Source organism: Mobula hypostoma, chromosome 4, assembly GCF_963921235.1.
Source record: "Mobula hypostoma chromosome 4, sMobHyp1.1, whole genome shotgun sequence".
Taxonomy (NCBI): domain Eukaryota; kingdom Metazoa; phylum Chordata; class Chondrichthyes; order Myliobatiformes; family Myliobatidae; genus Mobula; species Mobula hypostoma.
The window spans coordinates 60,218,469-60,243,534 of NC_086100.1; the positions used below are offsets into that span (position 1 = coordinate 60,218,469).

The window sequence follows — 25,066 nt, forward strand, 5'->3', positions numbered from 1 at the left end:
AGCGGGTTTGGATATGGCCCAAGTGCGCAGTGAGAGACACTGAAGCAGGTCGATAGTTCATAGACTTTAATGCGAACAGAGTTAGAGGGAAAAGAAAACAATAAACACTAAAAGTTAAGGCCAAACAGGGCCGTTAACTAAAACTCTCAAGTAGAAAACCAAGCCTACACTGCGGCTGAAAGGATTAACTAAATATAAAATGAATACCGCTAGTCTTCAGAGTCAGTTGACTCAACAGTCCAATTTCTCAGGCAAGGCTAAATGTTAGCAGGCAGCGAAGGGTTCAAGTCTCAACAAGCACTATGATGGAAAGAATGGAGTTAAATACTATCACAATGAAATGATAATTAGCTGGCACATGCATATTTCCGAGCACAATTGCCGTCTCTGCTGTGCTGCCACATCCCTGGTTGTGACAATAAGTTTGCATTTGTTAAGGAAAATTGTTGAAAAGCTTTACAGAGGCTGCATTGGGATTCTTGCCGTTATATTGCCAAAGTTGGCGACATGTTCTCACTCCTGAGAAAAGTGTCTAGGCTATGGTTGCCATCAAGGATGCACACATGTGGTTCTACGTCTATAACTAGAACAGAACCCACATGTATAACACAGGATGAAAATCAACCCATCAGATCCATGCTGGTTCCCAACAAAACAATCTGATCCATCCCATTTTCTTCTCTGTATTTTCCTAATGCACTTACAACTTATTCTCTCTCACGTGCCCACCCATTCCCCTTTGATTCTTACACCTATTGCAAGTGATAAATTACAGGTGCTATTTAACTCACCAGCATACCTTTGGAATATGAACGAACCTGGAACACTCATGCGATTACAAGAAGAACATGCAAACACCACAGGGAGAGTCCCCCAGGTCTGGATGGAACTGCTGCTTCACTATGATAAGCCATTCCAGCCACTTCAATCAACATATCTAAGATTGCAAATTCAATTTAATTCAAATGAAATAGCATTTGAATTAAGTAAAATATTTTTGTATTTTATTAAATCAATTGCAGTTAAATTTATCTGGACAAATATTAACACAAGACATTGGGCTGGAACTTATAAATTAATAATATTTAGTACAATAGAGACTAGACCAAGAATTTAGACAAACTGTGACAGAACTCTATTTTTCAGTTTTAACAGAGAATATTGTGCAGAATGCACAATTCCTGCCCAAACTTAATCTTTTTTTGATGGGTTGATTTTCAAATACTAGATTCTATAGAAGGCTCATTACCTTTCAGATCATCTCTGCAGCTCAGACCAACTACAAGCATAAATGACTCACATTGCTTGGTTGGTTTTGCTAGGTTAGCTTAGCATCTTCCCAGATGGGCCTCTCTGACTCCTGTAGAAGATTTTTAGGAGTTTTTAAAAGCAATGTGGTTTATTGTTGATGAATTTGTCATACTGGACATTTTGCAGTTGTTACCTTCTTGCACACATAAATCCTGGTACACAGTTTCTGGCATCTGCTATTATACCTAAACCAAAGGAAAATGTCTATACAGTACCTTCACCTGTTCTGTACCAATAAACAGCTGAGCATTGCATTCCGGCCTTACCCTCTCAATCACCCTAAGTGTACGGTTGTTTGTTAATGATCCAGTTAGAAGGGGGAGGAAGCAAATATTGGGAAAATTTGCTCTGGAGCTCATCTGCCTGGAATCAGGAAAAGCAAGTGCAAATCTTCAAATGAAACAAATTCACTGGGGCTAATACGGAGAAACAGAAACTCTGGGAGAGTCTAAAGGATATAGACATCATAAAACCATAAAATCAGCATACAAAGAAGTTAGGAGGAATTTCTGTAGGCAGCGACCACTAAGAATGTGAAAGTTACCAACAAGTGACAAGGTTAAAGCATTTGACATAAACATTCTCAAATTGAAGTCTTGGTGCTTACATGAGGACAGTGATATAGGGTAATTCAGCGAGGAAAACTACAGTTACAGGGGTAGGAGGCTTATCTGATGTGTAAACACTGACAATGATCAAATGGCTTACTTGATGTGATGATCTTACCAGCTTTATGAGTCTGTACTTAACATCCTTCTTTACTCACTTAAATCCCTAGTTTGTCCTCCTTGAATTCTTTTATCATAGTATAGCTTAGTCATAAAGTCATGGGGCTATACAGCAGGGACAAGGGTTCTTCTTCCCAACTTGTCCACACTGACCACATTGCCTGGCTGAACTTGTCCCATTTTCCCGCATTTGGCCCATATCCCTCTTAACTTTTCTTATCCATGTCCTTGTCCATAGGCCTTTAAAATGTCATAGTTGTACATAGTTTACCATTTCCTTTGGCAGCTCGTTTCATATACTTGCCACCCTCTGTATGAACACGATGCCTGTCACTCCCCCTTTACATCTTCCCTGCCTCACTTTAAACCCAAGCCCTCCAGCTTTGGGCTTTCTTACCCTGCAACAAAAGATTTGCTATTCACCTTATATACACACCTCTTGATTTCATAAATCTCTATAAGACCATTCCTCAGCTGCTACTCGCCAGGGAAAAATGTCTTAGCTAACCTAACCTCTCCATATAACCCAAACCCTTCAATCCCAGTAACATTTTTGGAAACCTCTTTCGCATTCTCTCCAGTTTAATAACATCTTTCCCATCGCAGGTCAGCCACAAGCGTACTCAAATGTGGGCTTACGAACATCTTGTACAGCTGTAACATGACATCCCAACTCCTGTATTCAAATGTGCCAAATGCCTTCTTCACCACCCTGTCAACCTACGTTATCATTTCAAGGATCTATTTATCCATACCCCTAAGTCTTTTTGCTCTACAATACTCCCCAGGGCCTTGCTCTACTTTGCATTACCAAAATGCAATACCTTCCATTTCTCTCAATTAAAAGCCACTGGCCCAGTTGATTAAGATCCTGTTGCACTCTTGAATAACACACTTCACCATCAACTTTAATAGTATCTATAAAATTAAACGTGATCCACAAACCACAAGCTTGGAGTAGGACCAGGAGCCTGACGGTAGTGATGCAGATGATATGATCTGCCTATTGGAACTTCAGTGCTAAAAATGTAAGATAACACAGATATCTATTTGAAATCACAAGAGACTGCAGATACCAGAATCAGCAGCAAAAAACATTGCGCTAGAGGAAATTAGCGGGCCATGCAGCATCAATGGGAGGAAAGAAATTGTGATTGTTTCAGATTGAGATCCTGCATCAATCCCTGACATTTATTTACCTATCCTGCCAATGGTTTGGGAGAATTTTGTGGAGACAGTATGCTATTAAATTCCACCGCAGGGTTTCCAAGTTGCCAAAGCTTTCAGGAGGCCTGAAAGCACTGTTGCTAGGGGAAAAAAAGAGCTCCATTCAAACAGAACAGCTCCTGTATGTGGCCAGTCCAATCAAATGGGAGCAGAATTGACCAACATTGCTGTCAATTTAATTCAAAAACTGGATACACCAGAAGAGTTTCATTTTCTTTAACTACAGTCATTTTGCTCGTGTTTGGGGAAATATCTCATATTACAACATAAATTCAACAGTTCCAAAAGTAACTCTCAGTTACCTCTTCACCTGAATTTCAGAATACAATTTTACACTTTTGTATGATTAATTTGTAGAAAAATTAAAGACTTAAATAACTGTGTTTTATCCATTCACAGATCTCATTTCTCAAGATTTTGGAAAGGTACAAAAATAACAGGGTTGTTATCATGGGTGACTTTAACTTCCCTAATATTGATTGGCACCTGATTAGCTCCAAGGGTTTAGATGGGGCAGAGTTTTGTGTCCGGGACAGATTCCTGTCACAGTATGTGGACAGGCCGACCGGGGTAATGCCATACTAGATCTAGTACTAGGTAATGAACCGGGTCAGGTCACAGATCTCTCAGCGGGTGAGCATCTGGGGGACAGTGACCACCGCTCCCTGGCCTTTAGCATTACCATGGAAAAGGAGAGAATCAGAGAGGACAGGAAAATTTTTAATTGGGGAAGGACGAATTATGAGGCTATAAGGCTGGAACTTGCAGGTGTGAATTGGGATGATGTGTTTGCAGGGAAATGTACTATGGACATGTGGTCAATGTTTAGAGATCTCTTGCAGGATGTTAGGGATACATTTGTGCCGGTGAGGAAGATAAAGAATGGTAGGGTGAAGGAAGGTGACAAGTGAGGTGGAAAATCTAGTCAGGTGGAAGAAAGCAGCATACATGAGGTTTAGGAAGCAAGGATCAGATGGGTATAATGAGGAATATAGGGTAGCAAGAAAGGAGCTTAGAAGGGGCTGAGAAGAGCAAGATGGGGGCATGAGAAGGCCTTGGAGAGTAGGGTAAAGGAAAACCCCAAGGCATTCTTCAATTATGTGAAGAACAAAAGGATGACAGGAGTGAAGGTAGGACTGATTAGAGATAAAGGTGGGAAGATGTGCCTGGAGGCTGTGGAGGTGAGCAAGGTCCTCAATGAATACTTCTCTTCGGTATTCACCAATGAGAGGGAACTTGATGATGGTGAGACAATATGAGTGAGGTTGATGTTCTGGAGCATGTTGATATTAAGGGAGAGGAGGTGTTGGAGTTGTTAAACTACATTAGGACGAATAAGTCCCCGGGGCCTGACGGAATATTCCCCAGGCTGCTCCATGAGGCGAGGGAAGAGGTTGCTGAGCCTCTGGCTAGGATCATTATCTCCTCGTTGTCCATGGGAATGGTACCGGAGGATTGGAGGGAGGCGAATGTTGTCCCCTTGTTCAAAAAAGGTAGTGGGGATAGTCCGAGTAATTATAGACCAGTGAGCCTTATGTCTGTGGTGGGAAAGCTGTTGGAAAAGATTCTTAGAGATAGGATCTCTGGGCATTTAGAGAATCATGGTCTGATCAGGGACAGTCAGCATGGCTTTGTGAAGGGCAGATCGTGTCTGCCAAGCCTGATAGAGTTCTTTCAGGAGGTGACCAGGCATATAGATGAGGGTAGTGCAGTGGATGTGATCTATATGGATTTTAGTAAGGCATTTGACAAGGTTCCACACGGTAGGCTTATTCAGAAAGTTAGAAGGCATGGGATCCAGGGAGGTTTGACCAGGTGGATTCAGAATTGGCTTGCCTGCAGAAGGTCATGGTGGAGGGAGTACATTCAGATTGGAGGATTGTGACTAGTGGTGTCCCACAAGGATCTGTTCTGAGACCTCTACTTTTCATGATTTTTATTAACGACCTGGATGTGGGGGTAGAAGGGTGGGTTGGAAAGTTTGCAGATGACACAAAGGTTGGTGGTGTTATAGATAGTGTAGAGGATTTTCGAAGATTGCAGAGAGACATTGTTAGGTTGCAGAAGTGGGCTGAGAAGTGGCAGATGGAGTTCAACCCGGAGAAGTGTGAGGTGGTACACTTTGGAAGGACAAACTCCAAGGCAGAGTACAAAGTAAATGGCAGGATACTTGGTAGTGTGGAGGAGCACAGGGATCTAGGGGTACATGTCCACAGATCTCTGAAAGTTGCCTCACAGGTAGATAGGGTAGTTAAGAAAGCTTATGGGGTGTTAGCTTTCATAAATCGACGGATAGAGTTTAAGAGTCGCGATGTAATGATGCAGCTCTATAAAACTCTGGTTAGGCCACACTTGGAATACTGTGTCCAGTTCTGGTCACCTCACTATAGGAAGGATGTGGAAGCATTGGAAAGGGTACAGAGGAGATTTACCAGGACGCTCCTTGTCCCTTATCAGCGATTAAGGGAGCTAGGGCTTTACTCTTTGGAGAGAAGGACAATGAGAGGAGACATGATAGAGGTGTACAAGGTAATAAGAGGAATAGATAGAGTGGATAGCCAGCGCCTCTTCCCCAGGGCACAGCTGCTCAATACAAGAGGACATGGCTTTAAGGTAAGGGGTGGGAAGTTCAAGGGGGATATTAGAGGAAGGTTTTTTACTCAGAGAGTGGTTGGTGTGTGGAATGCACTGCCTGAGTCAGTGGTGGAGGCAGATACACTCGTGAAGTTTAAGAGACTACTAGACAGGAATATGGAGGAATTCAAGGTGGGGGGTTATATGGGAGACAGGGTTTGAGGGTTGGCACAACACTGTGGGCTGAAGGGCCTGTAATGTGCTGTACTATTCTATGTTCTATGTTCATCAAATTTCTTCCTAACCACTTATGTGTATGTGAAAATAAAACAATCTTCTGCCATCAATCAATTCGATCTGATAAATAGCCCTCTCACTCTTTACTCACCTATTAACTTGATTACGCAGAAAACTGAGCAATGTATGGCATAAATTGAGCAGTCTTACAAAAGGCGGTACCTAATTCTTTTGACAAAAGTCCTCCCACAGTTTTTAGGAAGGCAGTTCCAACATTTAGATCCAAAAACAATGAATGAATATCAATACATTTCCAAGTCGAGATGATATACAACTGGGAAGGGAATATGGAGGTGAAGCTGCAGATTCAGTACACCTACTGCTCTTTTTATTCTTTACAGAAGGTTTTGGAGATGTTATCAAGGCAATTTTAAAAAAGTAAACACTATAATTTTTAAAAAGTATAGACGTTATCTTGATGGTCTCTGTGCACTGGTTGTATAGGTAATGAATGCTTAGGGTGGTGGCCTGGGGGCTTTTCTCAGCATGGTGTTGATATTCAGTGTCCAGCCAGGCAAGTGAAGGTTATTCAGACACATTCCTTATTGTGCATTGAAGATGTAGGAAAGACTTTGAAAGTCAGGACGAGCGTCACTCACCACAGCAAACCCTGTTTCTGAGCTGATTCCTTGTACAAGAAATGACTCCAGCCACTGGAGAGTTTTCATACCAATTGTCTTTTCTTTTACTGGAAATAATTGATTCCCTGTGAGGTGGAATACTGCCTTAATATCAAGTGCATTCATTCACACTTCACCCCAGGGTTCAGCTTGCTCATCAAGGATATAATGAGGTCTAGAGCTGAGTGGTCCTGACCATGAGTGGTTTGATCATCAGTGACTAAATTCCTCTTTTCATAATTGTTGAAGATGCCTTCTAGCACTAAACTGATGACTAAGAGTGGACTGATTGCTTGGCAATTAATTGGATTGAATTTGTACTTCTTTTTGTAAACAGGGTAATTTTCCACATTGTTGAGTAACTCTCTAAAGCTTTCGTGATTCTCCAGTAAGACCTTAGCTAGCATTGTTAAAATAGTTCATTCCCATTGCTGCACCACCTATTTAATTGAGAGCAGGATTAAGTTTACTGAACAAATACCAGTTTGGTGGCCATGGTAACAGTCTAATACAGAATGGTCTTGATGGACTTGTATTTTTGATGCAGTTACAGGAATCATGGTTTGCCATTTGAATTGATGTAAGATTATGTTGCTCTTGTTGAGTGTTGTTTTATATTTCATTGCAACAATTCTGCAAAAGTAAAAGGTCGCAGTTGCAAACTACAAAGGTTCCCAGACTTGGCTTGGTCACTAAGTATATTTTCAATTAAATTGAAATTGTTAGAATAACATGACTTTGTGCGTGGTAGGTCATGTTTGACCAATCTGTTGGAGTTTTTCAAGGAGGTTACCGGGAAATTGGATGAAGGGAAGGCAGTGGATATTGTCTACATGGACTTCAGTAAGGCCTTTGACAAGGTCCCGCCTGGGAGGTTAGTTAGGAAATTTCAGTCGCTAGGTATACGTGGAGAGGTGGTAAATTGGATTAGACATTGGCTCGATGGAAGAAGCCAGAGAGTGGTGGTAGAGAATTGCTTCTCTGAGTGGAGGCCTATGACTAGTGGTGTGCCACAGGGATCAGTGCTGGGTCCATTGTTATTTGTCCTCTATATCAATGATCTGGATGATAATGTGGTAAATTGGATCAGCAAGTTTGCTGATGATACAAAGATTGGAGGTGTAGTAGACAGTGAGGAAGGTTTTCAGAGCCTGCAGAGGGACTTGGATCATCTGGAAAAATGGGCTGAAAAATGGCAGATGGAGTTTAATACTGACAAGTGTGAGGTATTGCACGTTGGAAGGACAAACCAACATAGAACATACAGGGTTAATGGTAAGGCACTGAGGAGTGCAGTGGAACAGAGGGATCTGGGAATACAGATACAAAATTCCCTAAAAGTGTCGTCACAGGTAGATAGGGTCGTAAAGAGAGCTTTTGGCACATTGGCCTTTATTAATCGAAGTATTGAGTATAAGAGCTGGAATGTTATGATGAGGTTGTATAAGGCATTGGTGAGGCCGAATCTGGAGTATTGTGTTCAGTTTTGGTCACCAAATTACAGGAAGGATATAAATAATGTTGAAAGAGTGCAGAGAAGGTTTACAAGGATGTTGCCGGGACTTGAGAAACTCAGTTGCAGAGAAAGGTTGAATAGGTTAGGACTTTATTCCCTGGAGCGTAGAAGAATGAGGGAAGATTTGATAGAGGTATATAAAATTATGATGGGTATAGATAGAGTGAATGCAAGCAGGCTTTTTCCACTGAGGCAAGGGGAGAAAAAAACCAGAGGACATGGGTTAAGGGTGAGGGGGGAAAAGTTTAAAGGGAACATTGTGGGGGGCTTCTTCACACAGAGAGTGGTGGGAGTATGGAATGAGCTGCCAGACGAGGTGGTAAATGCGGGTTCTTTTTTAACATTTAAGAATAAATTGGACAGATACATGGATGGGAGGTGTATGGAGGGATATGGTCCGTGTGCAGGTCAGTGGGACTAGGCAGAAAATGGTTCGGCACAGCCAAGAAGGGCCAAAAGGCCTGTTTCTGTGCTGTAGTTTCTATGGTTCTAAAACTAAGTATACATATTCATTGCCAATATTCTTGATCAAAGTATCATTAAGATTTTTTTTTCCATTTCATAACATCCTACAACTTAAATAGCATGGTAAAATATGCTATGTGTTTCCCCAGTCTGCATATATATCCTCCTAATAATCTGCTATTCCAACTGTTTGCAAGCTTTGTCTCACCTGCAAAATGAAACCATGAGTGTTAATCACCAGCATCTAACCAGATGCCTGATCTCAAAAGAAACTGGAAATAATTACGGAAATCTGAACATAGAAAGTACATATAAAGTACAATGCTTTAACCCATCATGCTTGCACTAAACGTGATGCCAAATTAAACTTACCCCATTTGCCTGCAAATGGCCCATATCCCTCAGTTCTCAACCTGTCTAAGTGTATCTTAAATCTTGCTGCAGCTGCCCCCATTCTGAGTATGTACCACTCCCTGTAGAAAGAGCCTTGCCTCTAAAATCTCCTTTAAGACTTTCTTCCCTCACCTTAAACCTGTGGCCTCCATTAGTTAACATTTCGCCTCTTGGGGGATAAAAGTATACCTACCCTGGTTATGTCTCATAATTATATATAAAACATTTTTAATAGGCAAAATTTGAAGTGAACATGAAAAGTTAAAGAAAAGTAAAAATGTTGAAAACACTCATTGTGGAAAGTGAAACAGAGTTAAAATTTTAGGTCAAGGAACATCAGAACACTTACGACGAAACATTAACTCTGTTTCCCATGCACTGAGTATTTCTTGTTTTTTTTCTCTCTGTTCTTAATGCTTGTTCTCAAGAGTTATTTTGAGCAGGGCTGTATGCAGAATCTTTTACTGAGGAGTCAGTTCCCAGCTGATTGGCATAGTCCGATGCATTTCAAAGTGAAATTGATTAAGATCCACCTCAGAAATGCCTTGAGAGTGAGGTTAAGCTATCCTGGCAAGTTTACCAGTTGACAAAGACATCATTGATAGAGAATATTTGTGATATTTCCCACTTATCAATGTTGATCATGAAATGGGTTTTCATTGCCAAAACTCTGTTGAAACAGAACAGATTACACAGTCAAAATAATAATACGGAAGTACTATGTACTTCAAGATTCAAGATTCAAAATTGTTTAACATTATTTCTAGTACACAAGTGTAAAGCAAAGCAAAATAATGGTTACTGCTGATCTGATGCAGCACAAAAAGAAACACAGAATAAGAAAACCGTAATAAAAAACACAATAAATGTAAATACATAAGACAGCTTATATAGCAACACACAACAAAATTGCTGGTGAACGCAGCAGGCCAGGCAGCATCTCTAGGAAGAGGTACAGTCGACGTTTCAGGCCAAGACCCTTCGTCAGGATTCACAAAGGGTCCTGATGAAGGGTCTCAGCCCGAAACATCGACTGTACCTCTTCCTAGAGATGTTGCCTGGCCTGCTGCGTTCACCAGCAACTTTGATGTGTGTTGTTTGAATTTCCAGCATCTGCAGAATTCCTCGTGTTTGCGTTTTTAAATGGACAACTTATATACACAGATTTATTGTAGGTCCATGAAGTGATGCTAAGCAGAGACATGTCTGTAAATAAGTTAACTCTGACAGGACATTATAAGTGATAAAGTATGGTGATATGCAGAGGTGGGATAGTGGTTGGAAGTACTGATCAGCCTCACTACTTGGGGAAAGTAACTGTTCTTTAAGTCTGGTGTTCCCAACGTGGCTGCTACATAGCCTCTTTCCTGATAGGAGTGAGACAAACACTCCACGAGCAGGGTAACTCCCCACTGAACTCAAATCAGGTGCCATTATTTGATTATAGTAATACACACAAAATGCTGGAGGAACTCAGCAGGCCAGATAGCATCCGTGGAAAAGAGAAAATAGTGAGTGTTTTGGGCCAAGACCCTTCTTCAGGACTGGAAGAAAGAGATGTGAAGTCAGAATAAGAAGGTGGGCAAGGGGAGGAAGAAGCACAAGGTAGGAGGACGGGTGAAGTAAAGAGCTGGGAATTCAATTGGTGAAAGATATAAAGGGCTAGAGAAGGGGTAATCTGAAAGGAGGCCATGGAAGAAAGGGAAAAGGAAGGAGCAGCACCACGTAAGCAGGAATGGGGAATGGTGAAGGTGAGTGTGGCTTCATCACGGCAGTAGGGGAGGCCACGGACTGACATGTTGGAATCTGAATGGGAAGTAGAATTGAAATGGGTGGCTACTGAGAGATCATGCTGGCGCATGAGCGTAGGTGTTTGGTGAAGGGGTCTCCCAATCTATGTTGGGTCTCCTCGATATACAAGCTCAGTGGAAAAATGGCTTCCATCTTCATTTAGGAGTCCGAAACCCACCAGGTTACAAATGTAAATCCAGTAGATCAAACCACTGTACATTACTACTCTGAGCACTGGCCTTTGAGGCACTAAAATAAATTATTCTCTTCCTTTGGTAGAACAGCTGTTCACTGCTCTCTGCTTTCTCACAACCCATGGCTATCACAACCCACTTAATCCCATAATTGTATCCAAAGACAGAAGACCATGAATGAACAAAGTTTGATTTTTAAGGGTATCATTAATTGGGAGCAACATTTCTGCATTATTTGAACCAGGAGTTTATGTTAACAGCCTTTGATTTCATTCTATATTAAAATATTTTAGAATTTTATTTACATATTCTCTTTAAAGTAAATAACATTTTGTTTTAACATCATTTTGGCAAAGTGCTTCTATTTCTCGGTAAACATTGACAAGTCGGACAGTCACATTGTTGTAAAGAGCTGATCAGAGAGTCGAGGTGTTCTGAAACGGCAGCATACATCAATAACTTGCTGCCACCTGAAATCTTGCCCTGGAGCATGAGTGTTAAACCTGACGATACCGGATAAATCAGGATTTGATATTAAAAGGTCCCATACGCCCATGAAAGCAGAGGCCTTTTAAATTGCGCGGTGCAGAAGCATCCCGCCACCGGAACCAGTGCACGTGGAGGGAGTGAGTGATCGATCGGGGCTGCAGTCGGGAGAGTACGTCTGCCTGGGACCGACTGGATGGCTGGCTGGAGCTCCGGTATGGAGGAGGGACTGGGATGGGGAGATGTGTACCCACAGGATTTGGAGTACCTTTTGGCTCGAAGCGGGGACATCCCCGAACCTAGGGGAGGGGTGGTGGTTAAGGGGAAATTGGAGAGACGGTGGAAGTGTGCTTTGGCATTTTCTGCCGAGCCAAAGCAGCGACAATAGCGGAGTGCGGTGAGTGGGAGCGGCACCAGTAGCCGAGAAAGGGAGTGGGGACGCAGGGGCGAGAACGGGAGGAGCTGGGGAGCTACATTGTGAGTAAACGGGAACAGAGAGCCGGTGCGGTAATGATGAAAGAGAAAAAGAGAGTGGAGACCCACTGTTCAAAGGAAGCTTCAAAAGATGCTGCAGAGGGAGGGGAGAACTGCAGCAGGGTGAAGTGTAGCCCGCAGCATGTTACATATTACAGTGCTGTTCTGAAGCTGGCGGAGCCAGACTCGTAGTTTCCTGATTGACAAAAGGACGAGCATGTTTTTTTTAAATACAAGATCTTACCTTGTCATTTCCCTTGGAAACTGCTGCAGACTGGAAGAGAAAATGCACATAATGTGCGCAAAGGGGTCTTAAATCGGCTCCGGACGACTGCTTGTATATTTAAATTGGTGTAATGCCGTTTCGTGTTCCTATCTGATGTTCCTAAAAGCAATGAAGACCAGTATAAGCCCAGTGAAGCAGGAGAATGGTCTGAAATCGGTATTCATTAAGGCTGAAGCGTATGCCAATTTCTAAAATCAAATCACTTTGTCTGATTTGTGGCTCATGCCATTTGCCAAAGGTCAATTTCAGGACTGAAGTGATTTTTAACAAGGACCACCAATGTTATGTAAAAAAAAGTCATTCAGATTTTGTCTGACTTAGTGAGGCTTGAATGGTTGTCCCATATTGTTGTAAGGAATGCAAATCAACAGAGGTAGTTCTTCAAGCTGGAACCATTTGACCAGGGATCTGCACCAGGGGCACTTACATAAGTGAGCCTGGAGATGTCAAATATGTTTACTGATATTATTGAGAAGGGTGGTAAATTATGCTACAGATTGAAAAGACTTCAAGCGACAGATTCAATTTGCAGAATGGGCGAGAATGTTGAAAAATCTTTGGAAGTCAGAGTGCTATTGATAGATAGATAGATATACTTTATTAATCCGGAGGGAAATTTGGTTTCGCCACAGTTATAAATGGAATAGAAAAAAATGGTAAAAAATGAAAGACCTTTTTATTTGGAGGCACTGAGTACAAAAGCATGAATGCAATCAGATTATCAGTCTGCAGTTATAGTGTTGCCTGCAGTTTTAGGCATCTGAATCATAAAAAGGCCATAAACAATGGGAGAGTATAGCAAAACCATACAACAAAAGCAGCCAGCTATGAAGTTGTCAAGAGAGATTCAAAAGATAATACATTCTGGAGGTGCACGTTTGAAAATGGTGCCATGTTTGGCAGGACACTAGTGGTAAGCTGTCTCACTTGCTCATACTTGCAAAATTGCCCCAAAAGCAACATTGCCTGTTTTTTTTTTGCCCCTCTCCTACTGACCATCTCCCTAAACTCATCCTATCCCTCAAAATAGCACTAGAGCACTAAAAGTATTTCCTTTTATAAGGGTATTGGCCTGCTCCCTTTCAGATTTCAACTATCACCACCATCAGGTCTTTTGTATTACAAACTGCCTATCTCGTTTCCACTCTGAATTCTTTCCCAAATCATGGCTATTTTCTGTGTCCATAATCCTATATGTGAACCTCCAGCCAGGTTACTGAGCTGTCACAGTGCTGAAAGTGGCATGTGACTATATAAATCTCCACAACATTTGTAGATCCTTGGGGTACAGTTAAATGCAACTGTGAAATTAAGAAGAAAGAGGAGAAATTCTTAATTTCACAGTAGCATTTAACTGTACCCCAATGGTCTACAAATGATGGAAATTTCATCAGCTTCTCTTTTCCCTGTCTATCATGGCTAAAAGGTTTAGTTACAATTTTTTTTATTAAGTGCCCTTTCATTAGTGTCCCTGCAGATATACTTTCATAGTCTTTGACATACAACCAATCTTCAAGAAAGTCCAATCCTTATTTTTGATTCTGTCTTGTCTAGCCATTGAATTAAGCCTAAAGCAGACTGTTTACAAACTGCTGCACCCTATTCAGTCTTGAACTGAACCTCCTGTATCCATTGTCTGCCTACTAAAGCTTCTGAAATGCATATCCATGCACTAATTGGCTTCATTAATTTCTCTTGGCTTAGATTCATAGAGGCCTGCAGCACAAAACAGACCATTCAGCCCAACTAGTCTGTGCTGAATGATTATTCTGCCCAGTCCCATCGACCTACACCTGGAGCATAGCCCTCTAAATCCCACCTATGCACGTACTTACACAAACTTCTGGATAAGATACGAGCTCGTCTAAGATGCTGGTCATAAAATATGAATTCATCATAACATGCACAAAATCCGTTCTTACTCTTTTGTTGACAAAGCCTGGAGTTACTGTCTATTCCTTTGTACCCTTTGAAGTGAGTTGCCAACAGGAATTTCAGAGTGCATTTAAGAGTTAATTCCATTAGTGGATCCGAAGTTACATAGTAGTCCATTCGGGGTAAAAGTGGCTTTTTTTCTTCTGGTGAACTGGGCGGTTATTCATGACACACGTCAAAGTTGCTGGTGAACGCAGCAGACCAGGTAACATCTCTAGGAAGAGGTACAGTTGACGTTTCGGGCCGAGACCCTTCAGCAGGACTAACTGAAGGAAGAGCTAGTAAGAGATTTGAAAGTGGGAGGGGGAGGGAGAGATCTAAAATGATAGGAGAAGACAGGAGGGGGAGGGATGGAGCCAAGAGCTGGACAGTTGATTGACAAAAGGGATATGAAAGGATCATGGGACAGGAGGCCCAGGGAGAAGGAAAAGGGGAAGGGGGGGAAAAACCCAAAGGATGGGCAAGGGGGGGAAAAACCCAAAGGATGGGCAAGGGGTATAGTCAGAGGGCGAAAAAGGACAGAGAGAAAGAATGTGTGTATATAAATAAATAACAGATGGGGTATGAGGGGGAGGTGGGGCATTAGCGGAAGTTTGAGAAGTCAACGTTCATGCCATCAGGTTGGAGGTGTGTTGCTTAAATTTCCGGCATCTGCAGAATTTCTCATGTTTGGGTTATTCATGACAATAGTTTCATTTTTTTATTGTCACTCTATAAAAGAAAGCTATTTATTACAAGATCATTAATTAGCTAAATGCCATGCTAGATTTACACAAATTATCAGAATAATCTGCTAATTATTCAAGATGGATAGTCATGGGTAGAACGTACAAACTCTTTACAGACAGTGGGAGGAATTAAACCTGGAACACTGGCAATGTAATAGCATTATGCTAACCATCGCACTACCATGTTGCCCTGTGTCACATTTAGAAATGAGGAAGTTTTGTTACAGTTATACTGTAATGTTGAGGCCACACCTGGAGTACTGTGCACAGTTCTGGTCCCCTTACAATGAAAGGATATTATTCCATTGGCAGGACTCCAAAAGATATTCACCAAACCAAACTCTGGAATGAGAAGATTTTTACCATAAAGGCTAAGCAGTTTGGGTAACACAAACGCTTTGTAGTTTAGAAGAATAAGTCGTGATCTTATTGAAACATAAGTTCTGAGTGCTAACATGGTAGTTGTCGAGGTGATCTCACTGGTGGGAGACTCCCAAATGAGAGAATATGTTTCTCGATAAAGATTCCATCTTTTAAAATAGATATACATAGATATTTCTTCTCACTGGGAGTGGTGAATCACTGGAATTCTCTGCCTCACCACCACCACCCTCCAAGCCACATACCATCCTGACGTGGGAATATATTGCCATACCTTTACCCTCACTGAGTCAAATTCCTGGAACTCCCTCCCTAATAGCAATGAATTGTGGAGGGTAGTTCACTAGAATTGTTTAAAGTGGAGCTAGATCATTTTTGGAAAGATCGGGGGTGGAGAGCTATAGTAAGTTGGCACAGAGGAGACATTGAGGGCTAGGGTTGATCAGCCGTGATCATAATTAATGCTGGTGCATGCTTGAGGGGGCTGAGTGTGCTGCCCCTCAGGCATGAGATATGTATATGCTATACTTCTGCTCTGATTTTCTTTTATAGATCATATTTACACATCTGTGCTTTACATGTGACAACATTTTGGTAAATGGACACAACTATCAAAAGGTTCATTTATTATCAAAGTACATTATGTATCCATATACAACTCCATCTTCTCCAGATAACCACAAAACAAAGAAGGAACATGAAAGTCATTCAGACAGAAGCATCAAACCCACCCAGCAAAAAAAAACGGCATCCTGGTCAACAATACCCCAGATCTCCCTCTCCCTGCACAAAATGGAACAAAAACATCGAACGCCACCCCCCCAAACCATCTTCCCCCCCCCCACCGCCACACACAACAAAATGGAAAGAAATGGTCAAAAAACACAGTATATTACAACCATCAATCTGAGCAAGTCCACAGTCTATAAATGCAATAGTTCAATCCATAAACACAGAACCACAGTAACATCTTCCTTCGTCAGCGAAGTGACACACTGCACGCAGAGGCCTACCTGCCTGCCACAGCAAGCCACACAGCAGTAGACCACTCAGAGACTCCTGCGGCAGCAATCAAAAGGAAGGAATTTGGTGCTGAACTCGCTCGCCTTTGGCTTTTGCTTCAAATGTCTCAATCTTCCTCGATGCTTTAATTAGCGATTAAAGGACGCATTAATCGGCGAAATGGAGTCAAGCTATCCTTGCCCATTGGAACAATCAAGGTGAAATGTGCAGTTTTAAAGAGCAATATCATTCCAGCTGCCATTTATAATGGGCAATAATCTATCAAGGTAGAGGAATGTGTTACAATTCACCCAGGTAGCCTCTTTTCCAGCAGCTGTGATCCCTTGCATTTTTGAGCTTTGCTTTCAACAGCCAGTCAACTATGCTGCAGTCTGAAAACAGAACTCCACAATGCTGTAGTCATAGCAATATTTAAATACACATCCTGAAATGTGCAGTGCTGTACAAAAGTCTTAAGCACATGTAAAAAAAATTCTGTAGAGCAAAGATACTTCCAAAAATAATGAAATGAGAAGTTTCTGAATATCAAAAAATTACTATATCGAGTAGCAATCAGTAAAAATAACTAAATCAAATCAATATTTGATGTGACCACCCTTTTGCCTTTAAAACTGCTTCAGTTCTCTTAGTTACATTGCTGTGCAGTTTTATAAGAAAAGTTTTATAAGGTGCTTGGAAGTAGGTACAGAGGAGATGTCAGGTGTAAGTTTTTACGCAGAGAGTGGTGAGTGCGTAGAATGGGCTGCCGGCGGTGGTGGTGAAGGCGGAAACGATAGGGTCTTTTAAGAGACTCCTGGGTAGGTACATAGAGCTTAGAAAAATAGAGGGCTATGGGTAAGCCTAGGTAGTTCTCAGGTAAGGACATGTTCGGCACAGCTTTGTGGGCCAAAGGGCCTGTATTGTGCTGTAGGTTTTCTGTGTTTCTAAGCAGCTGGTAGGTTGTTCCAAGCATCTTGGCGAACTTGCCACAGTTCTTCTGCTGACTTTGGCTGTCTGGCTTGCTTCTGTCTCTCCAGGTAATCCCAGACAGCCTCGATAACATTGAGATCAGGGCTCTATGGAAGCCAATATCATGTATTGCAGAATTCCTTGATCTCCTTTTTGCTGAAGTTGGGAGAGATCAGAGACCTCCCTGATGGCATTGTGTGATCGATGAGAATCTGCTTGTACTTCTCAGCATTGAGGATTCCACTATTTCTGACCAGATCACCAACTCCATTTGAAGAAATACAGCCCCAGACCTGCAGGGTACTTCTACTGTGCTTCACTGTTGGCTGCAGACACTCATCCATATAGCACTGTCCAGTTCTTCTACAGACAAACTGCCCCCTGCTTGAACCAAAAATGTCAAATTTTGACCAGTCTGCCCAGAGCACTTGCTGTCATTGTTCTGCACCTCAGTCCTTGTATTTTTGTGTGTAGATGAGTCTCTTGATTTTGTTTCCACTTCAGAAGAATGGCTTTTTGGCAGCAGTTCTTCCATGAAGACCACTTCTGACAAGGGGTCTCCAGACTGTAGAGGGTGTACTTGGGTTCCAATGGTTTCTGAGTTCAGAGCTGAGAGCAGCGCTGGACTTCTGATTTAGAAGGAACGTCAGTTTGATGTATCTCTCATCTGCTACGCTCAGGTTCTACTGCGACCACTGCATTTCTGGTCCTCAACATTGCCCACTTTGTGGTTCTTCAGAAGAGCTTGGCGAGCACATTGTAAAACCCCTGTTTGCCATGAATTTCTGCTTGGGAGAGACATTGCTGATGCAAGATGACCACCTAGTGACCTGTTGATATGCTCCCTCTTGCCATGGTGTAAATATTGATCATTTAAAGGTTAAACTGTCACATCTGTCACATCCTCACCTTTTAGTTTGGCTGTCCTTTGCCTTTTGTGATTCCTTGTACACCCGTTTCTGTTTCAGTTAATCAATTTAGTTCATTCAACTTATTGATCATTAGCGTCTGTAATCTTTGTTTAATCATGCACTGGGTTATCTACCCACAAATAAAGTTTTTATTTGAAAAGTGGTCTATTATTTAATATGTTACTTTCTTTTAATGAAATACAAATTCTGTAACATTTAATCTTCTTGGAAAATGTTATGTTTGGAATTCTAAAACCACCTCTTCTACTGGCACACTAATGCAGAAGACAAAAAATAACCATCTAAAACAACATTTATGTAAAAAAAAATAATAATTTAGTGTGCCCAAGATTTCTGCACAGTACTGTAAATGTACATACCAAACAGGAAAATAGACTTAATTTCAAGTTACCTCACTCTATAGGAGTTCATGTCTAAATACAAAATTTCAAATGAGACTATATATGAATGGATAAAACAACAACCACTGTCATAAGTTGGTTGATATGTGGCAGTTCTTCAGTAATTAATGCCTGTACCATGCTGCTCTTCACTGTGAAGGAATAGAGTATAACAGTTTGGAAAGCTTGTTAAAAGTGTACAGGATGATGGTTGAAGTACTGATCGGAGTATTAGTCTCTTTGTTTTAAGAGTTCACTTCACTGGAAATTGCTTCTGAGATGGTTGGATGGGCAATGCTATGTTAGCACAGGAAAGTGTGATGACACTTGTGTGCTATCCCCTGCACATCCCTGGGTTGTGTTGTTAACGCAAATGATGCATTTCGCTGTATTGTTTTGATATACATAACAGATAAATGACTCTGAACCTGAGTCTTATGAGGAAAGATAGGACTACTTTCAGCTTCTAATAATTACAAGGAGTAAATTATTTGAATAAAAGTATTGAGTGGACTTGATCAGCTGGATACTAACAGGATGTTTTCCTATTGCGGAAAATAGTTTTCTACTGTGGAAATCTCGAACGTGTTTTTTTTTTAAAAAACGGGTCAGTTATTTAACGTGGAAGGGAAAGTTCCTGTTTCTGTGAGCTATGGTTCTTTAGAGTTCACTATCCCAGGAATTTCTAAAGGATGGGTCATTGAGATAGTTGAGATAGATGGTGGGGAAACGAGGGTTCTGGGGAACAGTGGGAAAGTTGAGGTTACAGTAGATCAGCTCTGGTTTTATTGAAAGATGGAGTAACTTGCAGCTGTATGACTTGCTTCTATTCCTGCTACTTGTGTTTCACTGATTAAGTGTTCACCAGTGAACTACCGCCAACACAGGACAATCAGTCAAACAGGAAGAAACTGAAATTATGACCAGTGTTATTTTAAATTCATGGGCTTTGTTGCTGATTAGGCATGTTGTTATAGCTGATTGACTGGTAATGTCAATATCTATAATGATTAGCCCTCAGACTATAAAGTGTCATGAAGTTATAAAATTACAAGTATAACAAAAAGATTTCTAATGTATGAAAATCATGTAGTACAGTATTAAAATCAAATTTTTGTCTTTCAAATTATTTCCTTGGTTTGAGCTTAATGTGAAAAAGACTAAGGAGCCGGTGGTAGACCTGAGGAGAGCTAAGGTACCAGTGACCCCTGTTTCCATCCAGGGGGTCAGTGTGGACATGGTGGAGGATTGCAAATACCTGGGGATACAAATTGACAATAAAATGGACTGGTCAAAGAACACTGAGGCTATCTACAAGAAGGGTCAGAGCCGTCTCTATTTCCTGAGGAGACTGAGGTCCTTTAACATCTGCCGGACGATGCCGAGGATGTTCTATGAGTCTGTGGTGGCCAGTGCTATCATGTTTGCTGTTGTGTGCTGGGGCAGCAGGCTGAGGGTGGCAGACACCAACAGAATCAACAAACTCATTCGTAAGGCCAGTGAAGTTGTGGGGATGGAACTGGACTCTCGCGGTGGTGTCTGAAAAGAGGATGCTGTCTAAGTTGCATGCCATCTTGGTCAATGTCTTCCATCCACTACATAATGTACTGGATGGGCACAGGAGTACATTCAGCCAGATACTCAGTCCACCGAGATGCAACACAGAGCGTCATAGGAAGTCATTCCTGCCTTTGGCCATCAAACTTTACAACTCCTCCCTTGGAGGGTCAGACACCCTGAGCCAATAGGCTGGTCCTGGACTTATTTCATAACTTACTGGCATAATTTACATACTACTATTTAACTATTTATGGTTCTATTACTATTTATTATTTATGGTGCAACTGTAACGATAACCAGTTTCCCCTGGGATCAATAAAGTATGACTATGACTATGTTTGGTAGGAAAAGTTTAAGATCTGTAGTTTAAAAGTTAGTATTATTTGTGGAAATTTAGCCTGCAAGTTGGTATTGTTGCCCATTTTAGTTGAAGGATGCAGACAATCTGTCGATCTAGTAATGCATGTAAATATTACAGAATAAAGTGAAATACAATATTTACTGCATTAGTTTATTAAATGGAAAATAATTTTACTTTCCACATAGAATGCTTTGATGTGGCTGTTTATAAGCTCAATTGATCTTTAATCCTCCAGCGTGTATCTTATTTAGTAGAACTGGGCTGTTCTCAACTGGCATTTAACATTCGAAATGCGGAGTGCAATAGCTCTATGAAATGGGTATAGTGCAGTTGGAAATTGTTTCAAAGTTAATGAAATGCTACTTACTAAAATTGCTCTTTGAACTATCTTTTAGAAGATAGAACATTGAAAAGTGCAGCAGAGGAGCAGGCTTTCCAGCCCATCATAACTGTGCTGGCCATAATGCAGAACTGAAATTATTCTATCTGCATGTACATGATGTATATCCATCCAATTTCTGCCATTCATGTGCCTCTTAGATGTTGCTACCATAGCTGTTTTCTGCACCTCCCCTGGCAGCTTGTTCCAAGTAACTGCCACTCCCCGTGTAAAAATAAAACTTGCCTTGTAGATCTCCTTTAAACTTTCCTCCCCTTTCCCAAAAGTTATGCCCTCTAATGTTTGACATTTCCACCCTGAAAAAAGAACTCTGATTATCTATCCTATCTCTGCCCCGTATAATGTTATCTTCTTCTTATCAGGTCACCAGCCTCGGCCTCAAAAGTCTAGTTTCTCCCATGGAAATATTATCAGTTCAAAAGATTTTCTCCAAAATTGCTGATAGATCTATAATTTTCAGCAACACATGCAAAATGTTGGAGGAACTCAGCCGGTCTGACAGCGTCTATGGAAATAAATAAACAGTCAATTTTTTCGACCATTTATAATTTCCATCATTTTGTTTTCCATTCAAACATCAGGCCATCATTGTACTTTTGGTTTGCTTATTTTTCCCAGTGAGTATTTGGGTAATCCTGAAATAGTTTATGATTGTGTAGAGTTAAAGCAGCATTGGTGAGCATTATATTTCTGTCCCTTGATCCTAACTGAATTCTTTTCTTACTTGTATAGGTTAATATCCCCCCCACACAGTGAGAGAGATGGATGTGAAAGGCTTGAAGGAAACCCTGGCCTGGCTATATTATCAATACCTACTTATCACATGTAGTTACGTGCTGGAGCCCTGGGAACAGACAATTTTCAATTCAGTTTTGTTCATCATCGTGGCAATGGTTCTATATACAGCATATGTCTTCATTCCAATTCACATTCGACTGGCACTGGAGTTCTTTTCTGGCCTAGGTGGAGTCCCAACGGAAAGCACAATTGCAATCATGACTTGACGTGATGATTTTAAGAATCAAGATCTTTCGTTAAGAAGAAATCCTGTGAATCTATGGACTTGCTGACAACTCTGGGATGGGTTTTAAACTTACTTCATGGCTGCAGTCTTAAAATTCCACCTCAATAACCTCGAGACTCAAATAATGTTGTAAATAGCATTCTTTTAAAAACATCCAGCAGTTAAAGTTGTGAATCCGCGGTCACAAAAAGTGTCACCCAGCGTGACGCTAGCAATAACAGCCTATTGGGAGCAATAGCCACAAGGGTCAAATATTTACCCTTCAGTTGTATTTGTCTAAAATCAAATCATTTGCATGTACAGCATCCTATGCCTGTTTTATATGCATCTTTTATTGTAATAGTATAAATACTTCATAGTTTTTATGAAAAAAATCTTCAATTTGCCAAGATATGTTTGTGTAATTGACTGTTTTGAAACTGATAGTTTCAGTCTAAGCAAATAGTGCAGGATTAGCAAATGTCAGGTTACATGACAGCTCAAAGATACCAGGCTATAAAATAAACTATGCTATTGCTATTGCTTGGCGTTAAAACATAGGGATGATTCAACCATTCAAGCTTCTTGCAAAGAAATAAAGTATGAGCAGCCTTTTTTTTTGCAGTTTAGTGACAATGATGGTGATTACTAAAGAACACTTTTTAAAATATAACTTTCAAATACTATTGAAAGGCCAGAATGTGCTTCCATGTATTATTCTCTCTGGCATTGTACTCCTATTGTTCAAAATACACTGTTGTTGAATAATGGGACACTGTAAATGCAATAAAATACAAGGCAGCTTGTCATATGAAACTTTTATACACACCTAAGGTATCTTATGATCTCCCAGGTTTCCTTCATGCTGGTAACAATTAACCAAAGTACACATGATGAAATATTTGTCGCAAAACCTGTATGTCCATTGTAACTGAAAATCTAACTTTCCTTGCTGCATTATTCAGGAAAAATCAATGGTTATGTATTATGGACTTGCAATAAAGTTTATTCAAAATAATTTTTCATATTGTAGTATAGTTTGTTTTCCACTCTCTTTCCTCACACCATATGTCCTGGATTATAACAAATACATCAGATTGGCCAACTGAGTTATCTTCTTTTCCATGTTAGAAGGTGGCTTACCAAAGCAATGAACTTCTGACCACATGCCTCTTGCTGTAGTGCTGGTATTGAGGAAGCTTGCAGCAGGAGATCTTTGGTACATCTAGATAACTGAATCCCCTCAGACCAAGAAAGCTCTAGGAACAGGGTGTCTGTATTTTAATACTTCCTTTCTGATTTTGGGAGAATCCAAGAGGCCATGCTGTTCCAAGGCAGACAAGAATGTAAAACCGATTAAATAAGTCTTGCCTCTGCTTCATCCTGCTTCAATATGTGACTCTTAAGGGATGGAGAATATGCATTTCAGGAAGTACAAAGGGCGAAAGTGAGTGACATGTTGACAAAGATCTCACCTGATAGCAGGTTGCTTTGCTGAATCATGCGCTGCACAAGTTTCCATCAATGTTTCCTGCCCCCGATTTTTCTCAGCTAAACCTGAACCAATCCAAATTCAACACCATAGTCATAGTCATACTTTATTGATCCCGGGGGAAATTGGTTCACCATGATCACCTAAGCAGAGTTCCTTCCTTCCCACTGTACTCTGCCATCCCTTTAAATAGCAGAGCTAACATGTATTTTTGCCTCTCTTCAAGTATAAAATAGCCTGGAATGTTTAGTGGCAGCAATGGTCACACTTCGATACCATATCAGATCACACCCATTTACAATGATGCATGCTGTTCACTTGTCTACCTTATTGTAAATGCACATGCATTCAGGGATTATACTTTAAATTTGACCTTTACATTTTCCATTTTATGAACCTAATGATTGCCTAACATTGTTGCTGTTTACACTCTTGCTCACAACTTTTATTTCCACTTCTGCTTGTCTTTCCTGACTGCCCTTGGCTTTCCATCCTTCTATCAAACATTCAAAAAAAAGCAATAACAAAAAACCTTTATTTCTCCTCAAGGATATTGGTCTCAATCCAATTGAAATGCTACCTTTCTGTCTTGTGCAAATCCAACCTGCCCCACCTTAACACCTTTCCTGTAACGCCATGGCCAGAACTGCACTCAATAATCCAATAATTTCTCTGTCACTGATGTAAGGCATACCAGCCTATAATTTCCTAGTTTATTGCTGCTGTTCTTCATGAACAAAGGGAAAAAACTGGCTCCCCTCCAATCTTCCGGGACCTTGCCTTCAGAGGATTTCTCTCAAAGCTGCAGAAACCTCTCTTCCTTCTCTCAATAACCTTGGGTAGGTCCCATTAGACCCCAATGACTGAGCCATCCTATTGCTCTTCACAGTTCCACCTTCTGGATATCAACATGTCCTAGAATGCCATCATATCCCATCTCGTTAATTATCCATTACCTTCTCCTTGGTGAATACCAACGCAAAGTACTCATTTAATATATCACCCACCTCCTTTGGCATAAGTCATAAATTGGCTTCTGAGTCATCCTACCCTTTCACGAGTTGCCTTATTATTTTTTGTATAGTAATGGTAAATCCCAGCTAAAATAATTTCACAAACACTAGCAATCTGTTAATGTCGTTCATTTACTGTCGTTAGAGTTTGAGAGATACTCAGACATTACACTTTCAAAAGAAATTTGACAATAAAATGAACAGAGATCATGATAGCACAATATGGGCCCTTTAGCCACGAAGTTATGCTGACCATTTAGCCTACACTAAGATCATCTGACCCTTCCCTCCCACATAGCCCTGCATTTTTCTATCATCCCTGTGCCTATCGAGTCTCTTCAACATCCATAATGTATCTGCCTCCACCACCAATTCTGGCAGTGCATTCCAGCGACCCACCACTCTCTGGGTAAAGAACTTATAGCTGATATGCTCCCCTACACTTTCCTCCAATCAGCTTAAAATTATGCCCCTTTGTAACAGCATTTTCCACGCTGGGAAATAGTCTCTAGATGTCCACCCTATCTATGGCCTGTATTATGTTGTAC

General features: G+C 41.0%; 1 protein-coding gene across 7 annotated transcripts in view; it reads left to right on the top strand.

Moving 5' to 3' along the window:
- Nucleotides 1–22,982, top strand: part of sptssb (serine palmitoyltransferase, small subunit B) — a 45,975-nt gene extending 22,993 nt beyond the window's left edge. For 5 of the 7 annotated variants that reach the window (XM_063044884.1, XM_063044883.1, XM_063044888.1 and 2 more), the window contains one exon: nucleotides 21,743–22,982. In XM_063044884.1, the coding sequence (XP_062900954.1) occupies nucleotides 21,772–22,014 (243 nt within the window). In that variant the 5' untranslated portion in view covers nucleotides 21,743–21,771 and the 3' untranslated portion in view covers nucleotides 22,015–22,982. Of the gene's footprint in view, nucleotides 1–11,649; nucleotides 11,818–11,978; nucleotides 12,000–21,742 lie in introns of those variants that run through there. The other 2 variants (XM_063044886.1, XM_063044889.1) reach the window with 2 other exon arrangements.
- Nucleotides 22,983–25,066: the final 2,084 nt, after the last annotated feature.